This window comes from Prionailurus viverrinus, chromosome X (assembly GCF_022837055.1).
Source record: "Prionailurus viverrinus isolate Anna chromosome X, UM_Priviv_1.0, whole genome shotgun sequence".
NCBI lineage: Eukaryota > Metazoa > Chordata > Mammalia > Carnivora > Felidae > Prionailurus > Prionailurus viverrinus.
This window is the reverse complement of record NC_062579.1, coordinates 115,494,082-115,503,726: the sequence shown is the minus strand read 5'-3', so window position 1 is coordinate 115,503,726 and position 9,645 is coordinate 115,494,082. Positions and strand designations below refer to the sequence as shown.

The 9,645-nt window shown below is 48.3% G+C and overlaps 1 protein-coding gene across 1 annotated transcript; it reads right to left on the bottom strand.

Moving 5' to 3' along the window:
• Nucleotides 1-4,451: 4,451 nt before the first annotated feature.
• Nucleotides 4,452-5,125, bottom strand: LOC125157716 (uncharacterized protein CXorf51A-like). The gene is made up of 2 exons (XM_047844642.1): nt 4,953-5,125; nt 4,452-4,781 (listed from the first exon to the last, which is right to left on the bottom strand). The coding sequence occupies exons 1-2, from the start codon at nt 5,082-5,084 to the stop codon at nt 4,572-4,574; spliced, it is 342 nt and encodes a 113-aa protein (XP_047700598.1). The 5' UTR covers nt 5,085-5,125; the 3' UTR covers nt 4,452-4,571.
• Between the last annotated feature and the right edge of the window lie 4,520 nt (nt 5,126-9,645).

Below are 9,645 nucleotides of genomic sequence, written 5' to 3'. Positions count from 1 at the left end.
CCGAGTCACCCAGGCGCCCCAAGGGTTATCTTCGTTTTCTTGTGCTAGAACAAACAGGAAAGTCACCCTCTTCACACATCTGTTAAGTGCGCAATCGAGTATTGTTAGCAGTCGGCACAATGCTGTACAGCGTAGCTGAAACTATATCCTTTGTCCAGAAGTGCCTATTTCCTCTCCCCGCTCCCTCTCCCTACAACTCCTCGCAACCACCATTCTCTTTGCTTCTATGAATTTGACTACCTTAGATCCCCTTGTGCAAGTGGAATCGTGCAGGATTTGTCCTTCTGTGGCCGGCTTGTGTCACTTTGTATCATGTCCTCCGGGTTCATCCGTGCTGTCACGTACAGCAGGATTTACTTCTTTTTTATGACTGCATAATATGCCACTGTATGGACAGACCATGTATTCGTTTTTGTCCACGCATCGGCCATTTCCACCTCTTGGCTGGTGTGAATGATGCAGCAACGGACACGGGAGTGCGGCCATCTCTTGGAGATCCCGGCTTCAACTCTTCTGAACAGATACCCAGTAGTGGAATCCATTCTTAATTTTCAGGGGAACCGTCACACTGTTTGCCATAATGTCTCTTACAAGTCACGTTCTCAGCAACTGCGTACAAGGGTTCCAATGTCCCCACGCCCTTGCCACAACTTGGTTTCTGGGTTTTGTATTTGTCAGTGTTTCTCTTGATAATGACCACCACACCTAACAGGTGTGATGTGGGTCATCTTTGTTTGTCTCTCGCATGTTGCAGGAATGCAGCCAGATCCTTAAAAGCAAGAGAAACGAAGCACCAGTGTGAATACCGCATGGCTTGAAGACTTTGTCTCTGGAAGGGATTTCTGTTTGTTCTTCTGCCTTTTCGGTGTGGGCCATATGTGTCGTAAGAGGAAACGTGTTGACTTATTCCTGATTAGAATCTGTTGCACTCCAGAGATCCTTGTGCTCAGGGCAACTGGTCTCTCCAATGACAGAAAGCAGGCATGGGGGTCGGGGAGAGCTACTGGGCCAGCCTGCGTCAGAGACCGTTGTGTGATTACTGGTATTAGGTGGTCTTTTCAATCCCATGGGCCTGCTCCGATGGCTGAGCAACGGTGACATCAGTGGTTCACAAAGCAGGTGACTGACCAGTCCTATCATGGGGGCCTTTGTCGGCAGCCAAAGTGAGCTCCTACATTCTTTCGTGTGGCAGGTCGGCCAGTGCTGCACTGGCACAGCATGCTTAGACCCCAGTGCCCTGTGTGTAAGCCTCTGTGATCGTATGTCATAGATAGACTAGCAAGGCTGAGTCATCTACGGCTCCCAGGACTGCTGACACAGGTCCAAAGTGAAACGCCTGCCACGGTACTATCCCACCGCTGCCAAGCCCGCTGTCCCCATGCTTCAGCTCTGAACACTCAGAGGGGACAAAATCCGTCTCCCTCCAAATTTCAGAAGTTCCTGCTCAACCCATTGAAGGAAAAGCTGAAACGCAAGCCGACGCTTTGGAGCGGTTGTGCCAGGGGCCACTTGAGAGGTAGAACCCTCAGGCTCACCCCCCTCCTCCTTGGAAGAAGCTTAGCGGAGGAGGCAGTGCAGAGAGAAACTCCTCCAGAGTAAATTCCTGGCAGGTGCAAAACACCCGTTTCTGTAGCTGGGTCACTTTCAGCTTGGAGCGACTATGAAAGAAAGAGATGATACAGCTTATGTTCTACAGGGCAGGCCAGAGCTCTGATGTGCAGCTAGCAAGTTAGAAAAGGAAGGCATGAAAGGAGCCGCTTGTGGTGCCCTGAACGTACGATTCTCCAGAATGTGTGGTCATCGGCGTTTGAAATCGGCCTTGTCAGATCTCCGCGGCTGTGGAGACAGACGGAGAGAAAATGGGCTTTCGGGAAAGGACAAAGTGCTTTCATTTGGCTTCAACTAGACACAGGCAAGACAAGCGAGGTTTCACCCAGAGCCCCCCACATCCTCTGCTGCTTTTGGATTCTGACCAGCATATTTTGCCCATCGCCTCTTCTTCATGTTAGAATTCGCGAGCGCTTGGGGCAACGTTTCATCCCCACGTGGTTGAATCCTTCACGATTATAAAAAGGTCGTCAGGGCCTTTTGATGTCCTCGCAATCTACAAAGACTTTGTCGACCCCTTTCTTCTGTCTCAAAAGCAGAGGACACCACAAGCTCCCGCAGGTCACGGCTTCGTTTCAGAACTTCGAAGTCAAGAGTATTCAAAGATCATTATCTGCACTAACATTCCGTCTAGCAGGGCTGCCCTGGGTTTCAAGGTGTGGCTTCAAATGGAAAGTGCAAGAATGGTTTTCAGATGCAGACAGGAGGCCCCAGCAGCTGGGGTCCTGGTTTCGCACGCACGCTGCATTTGGGAGTGCCAGCAGGCCAGCGTGGGGACCTGCTGGGAGGAGTGTCCTGAGGGCCACGCACTTGTTTGCTATCCACTTAAGGGCGTCTACCTGTGTCTTTATGTCTTGCCCACGTGAAATTGGATGAGAGAGTCAGAGAACTGTTTGCAGCCGAGAGGCAGTACAGCCACAGGACTCACACCCTCATGCTTAGAGGTCTGGCACTCACCACAGAAAATCTGATTCCAGAGGCCTGAGGGTGGGGGCAAAACCAATTACACACTTTGCAAGGCTGAGTGTAAAATGAAAACACAGGTCCCCGTTCAAAAATTATTACAAATTTCAAGATTCCAAGAGCAGAGCATCAAACCAAGTACACAGTGCCCTTGTAAACATGGTACCCTGTGCAAACTCACAGACCTGTGCTCATGAAGCTGGCTCTGGCCATAACAAACTTCCAGCTTCTTTGAGGAGACACCATGTGATCGTGTCCTATTACAGCTCCGTAGGTAGAGGGTTGCCCATTTGGCCTTACGGCCCTGAAGGAAAGACACGGTGAGCTTCACCACCAGCCTTATGCTTCCTAAGACTAGCAGGTTCAGCCAGCCTGAGGTGCTCTCCTGGGCAGGCCACCTTTTGGTTTGGTAGGGCTTCCTGGGTTTCTCTTGAAACACTCACTTCCTGGTGTTCACCAGTTGCTTACTCACCCAGGATGTATCACACTGCTCACAATTGTAAAAGGCAGAGGGGCACCTTTGTGACTCAGTTAAGCAACCTACTCTTGGTTTTGGCTCAGGTCATGATCTCATGGTGTGTGGGTTTGAGCCCCATGTCAGGCTCTGCACTGACAGTCTGCTTGAGATTCTCCCTCCCCACCCCCGCCTCTCTCTCTCTTTCGCACTCAAAATAAATAAACTTTAAAAAGTAAAAATAAACTTTTAAAAGAGAAAGAAAAACACACCATAAAAGACAACCACCAAACTGGGAAAACATTGTAATGTAGATCCCTGATTAGGGCTAATGTTAGGGCTAAACTTCCTTATATTTAAACATTGGAAAATCATTGGATAAAGGATCCAAAGCCTGACAGAAAACTGTGAAAAACTATAGACAATTCACAAGAGGGATATAGAGCTGGCCTTTGACCATATTAATCTTTATTTTTGAGAGTGAGAGAGAGTTCAAGCGGGGTAGGGACAGAGAGGGAGACACAGAAGCAGGAGACACGAAGAAGGCTCCAGGCCTTCTTGAGTTGTCAGCACAAAGCCTGACGTGGGGCTAGAACTCATGAACCATGAGATCATGACCCGAGCCAAAGTCAGACGCTCACCCGACTGAGCCAGCCAGGTGTCCTGGCCTTTGACCATATTAACAGCTGTCTATCTTCACTAAGTTAGAAAATACCCACAAAAAACAAAAACAAAACTACCCTGAGGAAGGGAAACCAACCCCAAACTGACACAGATTTTAGAATGAGCTGACAGGGACATTAAAATCGTTAGTATAAACATACACTATATGTTCAGTTTGGTAGGGTCGTAGAAGGCACAAAATAGACCTGAATTGTACGTGTGTGCGTGTGTGTCTATGTGTGTGTGTCTGTGTATGTGTGTGTAATCTCAGGAAGAAAGTGGCCTATTCAATGTTGGGTTTGTGGCCTCCCAAAACACCATTATTTTAGTCCTTTGGGCTTTTCATAGGGTGAGAAGTTCAGGTTTTTTGAGGGCCTTTTGCGGCTGACAGGACAGGGTGGGGCACGCCTACCCATTGTGAGGTAGGCGACCTGCAGTCAGTGACCTCACATGCTGTTTCAGGGACTGACACTGCCACCCCACACATAACACCTCTCCCCAACTAGGTCCACACCTCTGCGTGCGCACACACACGCACACAAAGAAATCCGGTCTCCTCCTCTTCCGGTCTTCCTCTTCTGTGGGAAGCTCGTCTTCGGTGCTCAGTTCCCACCCGGCCCTTATCCCCACTTTCTGGCCTACCAGACCTTCCGGTCTCACCCCCAACCCCCCAGGCCCAAGCTCCCTCCCTTGCTCGCCTACCTCTCCCCTTCCTTCCCCACTCCCCACCGTCAGAGAACTCACAGAGACACACAGATTTTTTTTTAACAGGTCATTTTATTTTCATTGCCAATTGTATGCCCCATTTGTGTGAAATTCGATGACTAAACAGCCACCCATTTCTCAGGGGCAGACCTCAGAAATCTCTGGCCTCACTCTAGAGTTAGCGGCCACCACGCACCTTTGAGGTGCTGGGTTGGTCCCACTGCGAATCATGGGGATTCTGCGCTTTATTCATCCTGCGGTAATGGCCGAACAGGGCAGTCCCTCTACCTTTCTTCACTTTCTTTGAAGAAATGGGAGTCTTCATCGGGGCTTTCTTGGTCACGGTCCCCCGGAGTTGTCTTTTCACCTTTATGGTTGGTTTGGTCACCTGGAAAGACAACAGAGTGTCTGGTCAGGGGAACAGGGTCGGGGGTGGATGGGACAGGGGCTTTGGGAGAACCCCTCGGAAGAGGGGGTGTTTGCCAGGTAAGGGCACAGAGGAGTCTTGTGGGAAGTGACACTAGGGAAGAAGAGCTTGGGTTGGGTGGGGTCGTCTTACCTTGCCGCTGCCTCCGGTCTTGGGTTGACGGGGGGTCTTCGCGGGTTTCCTCCTTCTGGGGCCTGATGTCGATTGCTGTGTAGCTGTGCTACAAGCTGGTGGGTTCTGGGTTTTCCTAGTCGCCTTAGCCATCTCGAAGACTCCCAGCGGTCTGGCCCAGACCCCTGAGGCGCCCCTATATATACCCCTCCCAGGGCCCTGAGGGACCACACCCTTAAGCTTTGTGTGGTCATCTGGCCACTCCCCCAGCCACTGTGACCTCACGAGGGACCATCCTGACACCTTCAGGGGGGAGGGGGAGTGCAGGGTGGGTGACGCCAAGATGTTGTGGTGGGAGGAAGGGGCCACTTCTTTCTCACCCCTTAAACAGCCTCCCAAACTGATGTGCTAACCCCCTCATCTCCGCCAGTTAGTTGTGTGAGGCCATCTGGCCGGGAGAGGGTGTCTTCTCCATGCCTTTTCTCACAGTAATCTTCTTCAGCGACTCATTGTGCTCTCCCCCCCCCCCATCACCTTGATTTGGTATATCTGCCCCCAAACCCCCCGCCAGATAACATGGTGGCATTTAGCCTTACATGGAGATGTTAATCATCCCACTTCCTGACCACAAATGACTCTTACCGGGCCAAACCCATTCACTCCCTGCCTGCCACCAGGAAACTTTCCCATCCCACCTGCTTTTCCCAGTGTCCACGTCGCTCTGTTCCCTTTTCCACTTTCCAGTCTGAAATCACTGCCTTCAGGCCGTCGGACTTCAGCAAACAAACCTGCCCCACTGGGCGTCCCGCTCTTGTTTCCAGTCTGGGGTCCATACTTGCCTTATTAGGGGTACTTCCGGACTTGGGTGCTAACCCCGTAGGGGGATGAGGCGGGTATTCGCGTGCTGGAAGCTGTGCTGGGTGATGGCAGGTGAGGAAGGACAACCTAGGGCTGGTGGCCATCCTGGAGGATTGCCCGGAGGTGCCAGGTTAAGGTCTCACCTCAACCACCGGCGCGTCAGCCGCGCGCGTGTGAAGGTCTTCTCAGCACGGGTCCTCACAGCACTTTCCGCCTCTGACTTTACTGTTGGCACTGGTAGCATCCTCCCTCCCTTGGGGCTTATTTCACAGCTGAGACACTGGTACAGTTCATTTCAGTGAACAAGCCCAATATGCCCCTGACCCCTTGGAGGAGACACTGCCATCAAATCCTGTCCATATAGTTCCCTAGGTTGAAGGTGTCCCATTTGAGTTGTTGGCCCCGGAGGAAAGGGGAAGTAGGCCATGGCCTTCCCTGCAGGCCTTATGTTCCTAAATGACTAGTGGACTCAGTCGGTCTGAGGCGCTCACCTGGACACACAGCCTCTAGGCTTAGCGGGACTTCTGGGGTTTCCAATGAAGGGCTCACTTCCCAGTGTCCCCTGGCTGAGTCACCCAGGATGCACCACGTGTCTGAAAATGTTAAAAGGAAGAACAAAGCACACCATACAAGAACTTGAAAGATGATGGGCAAAGCGGGGGAGGGGAGGATTGTAACCTAGACCATTAATATCACTGACACAGAAAGCCTCTTCTGACTTTTAGAAATAAGATCCAAAACCTGAGAGAAAAATGTGAAAAATTTACAATTTACAGGAAAGATGTAGCGCTGGCCTTTAACCACATTAATGAGGTATTTGACATCACTAAGTTGAGAAAAATCAAATAGAAACTCCCTCGAGAAATCAAAAGTGCCCTAAGAACTGGCACAGACTTTAGAATTAGCAGACAAGGGTGTTAAAATAGTTATACTAACTATATCCGTGTGTTCACAAAGTAAGTGGAAATAGTCACTAAAAACTGGATGCAGGGACACCTGGGTGGTTCAGTCGCTTAAGTGGCCGACTCTTGATTTCAGCTCAGGTCACAATCTCTCGGTTCATGAGTTTGAGCCCCGCACAGGGCTCTGTGCTCATAGCTCTGAGCTCTGTCTCCCACTCTCTGCCCCTCCCCGACTGGCGCACATTCTCTGTCTCTCTTTCAAAAATAAATAGTGTTACTACGAATTGGACAAAACCCACAGAACTTTACCACACGAACGATAAATCTTAAAAAGAGTCACTTGGGTGATCATGAACTCCAATTGGCAGACTGACAAAATAATGTAACCGTATTACGAATGTGTGACATAACTTCACTGAAGGGGGTGGGGTACAGAGGCATTGACCTAAGTAACTTTGATAATGAGTGGAGATGTTAAGTTGAAAGACAAAAGGAACTGTGCATACATGTTGTATTCCAGTTGGTGAAGTTGTTTCCCATTGTATGGGTTAATGATTTTGAAGTCACTGCACGTGTATAATGGAATTGAAACAAATCGGTAAATGGGTGGCAGATGGTCAGAAGCAGGTTTGTCACTGTTGGCATGAGAGACACACACACGCAAGGGAGGCAAACTAGAATGAACCCCGTGGTCCTAGAGTAGAGACCACAGTATGGACTCATGTGTAACTTAATATAGACACAGACGGAGACACATACACAGATACTGAAATAATTACAGATATAAGTATATACATGAGTGAGCATGTATAGACATATAACCTATCTGTTTCCACTGAGACATTCTCATAGCAACAAGCATAGCTACCACTCCAAACCAGAACTTGGTTTCTGAAAAGAGGCTCCTAGAGAAATGGAAGATTTCAGGGTTGGGGAAGGAAATATATGGGATCATCCTAGAGCATGTTGTGCCAGAAAGTAAGGATCAGATCAAAAACACAAAAGGGTGGGGCATGGCAGAGTGACACAGGAGCCACCGAAAGAGCTCTAAAAATGGCCACACAAGGGATACAGGAGTGCTGATGCATAGGGGCACTTGTACCCCAGTGTTTATAGCAGCACTCTCAACAATAGCCAAATTGTGGAAAGAGCCTAAATGTCCATCAACTGATGAATGGATAAAGAAATTGTGGTTTATACACACAATGGAGTACTACTTGGCAATGAGAAAGAACGAAATATGGCCCTTTGTAGCAACGTGGATGGAACTGGAGAGTGTGATGCTAAGTGAAATAAGCCATACAGAGAAAGACAGATACCATATGGTTTCACTCTTATGTGGATCCTGAGAAACTTAACAGGAACCCATGGGGGAGGGGAAGGAAAAAAAAAAAGAGGTTAGAGTGGGAGAGAGCCAAAGCATAGGAGACTCTTAAAAACTGAGAACAAACTGAGGGTTGATGGGGGGTGGAAGGGAGGGGAGGGTGGGTGATGGGTATTGAGGAGGGCACCTTTTGGGATGAGCACTGGGTGATGTATGGAAAACAATTTGACAATAAATTTCATATATTGAAAAAAAATAAAATAAAAAAATAAAAATGGCCACAGCTGGAACAAAGTGAGCAACAAAATAAATAAATACAAGAATATTACATTCTGACTCAAGGCACTAAATAACGTTCAAGAGTGCATACTGACACAAAGAAGTGCTTGAATCAATAATTAAATGAAGGAGAACAAACAAATCTGTAGAAAAGAAGTCTAAGTATCTTATGTAGGTGCTACTCCCTCAAGGAGGTAGAGCGTAACTCCCCACCCCTTAACGTTTGGCCGTGCGTGGGGGTTTCCTTCCAAAGAGAACACCATGAAGAGAACAGAGCAGCTTTTGCCGTGTAGCAACCTGACAGACACTCCCTCAGCCAGGTGATCAAGGTTAACGTCAACAGTGATGAGTCATGTTGATAGCATGCTCCCTTGATATGATGGAATGAGAAGGACGCTGTGCCTCTGTGACTGGTCCTCCTCCCCAAAAGCCAGAGCCCCAGTCTAATCATGAGAGAAATGTCAGACAAATCCCAGTTGAATGTCATTTGACAAAATACCTGACCAGTACTCCATAAAACTGTCAGTGTCATCAAAAACAAAGAAAGCCTGAGAGAAACCTCCAAGAGACGTTTCACGGCCAAGAGAAACCTAAGGAGACGTGACAAGTAAATAGAATCCTGGATGGGATCCTAGAACAGAAAAGGGACATTCGGTAAAAACTTAGGAAATAGGAATAAAGTATGGGCTTTAATAATAACAATGTATCGGGGCACCTGGGTGGCTCAGTCAGTTGAGTGTCTGACTTCGGCTCAGGTCATGATCTCAACAGTTCATGACTTTGAGCCCCACATGGGGCTCTCTGCTGTTAGCACAGGGCCCACTTCAGATTCCCTGTCTCTCTGCCCCTCCCCAGCTCATTCTCTCTTTCTCTCTAAATACATAAATAAACTTTAAAAAAAAAATCTAAAAACAGAGGCACCTGGGTGGCTCAGTTTAAGTGTCCGACTTCAGCTCAGGTCATGATCTCATGGTTTGTGAGTTCGAGCCCAGCATCGGGCTCTGTGCTGACAGCTCAGAGACTGGAGCCTGCTTCAGATTCTGGGTGTCTTCCTCTCTCTCTGCCCTCACCCCACCCGTGCTCTGTCTCTGTCTCTCTCTCAAAAATGAATAAATGTTAAAAAAAATTTTAAAAACTACAATGTCTCAATATTGGTTCATTAGTTGTAACAAATGTCTCATGCTGATATCAGATGTTAACAGTAGGGAAAATTGATGTGGAATACAAAAGAGCTGTTTGTACTACCCTATGGTTTTTCTGTAAATCTAAAACTATGCTAAGGTTAAATGTTCATTAAAACCACAAAAACTAAGTTATTATAACTGTGTTTCATATGTTCAAAAGTAGCTAT

Coding starts and splice junctions, on each gene's coding strand:
- LOC125157716 (XM_047844642.1), bottom strand. CDS start 5,084: ATGGCTAAGGCGACTAGGAAAACCCAGAACCCACCAGCTTGTAGCACA. Junction 4,782..4,952: donor AGACCGGAGGCAGCGGCAAG/GTAAGACGACCC, acceptor TTGTCTTTCCAG/GTGACCAAACCAACCATAAA.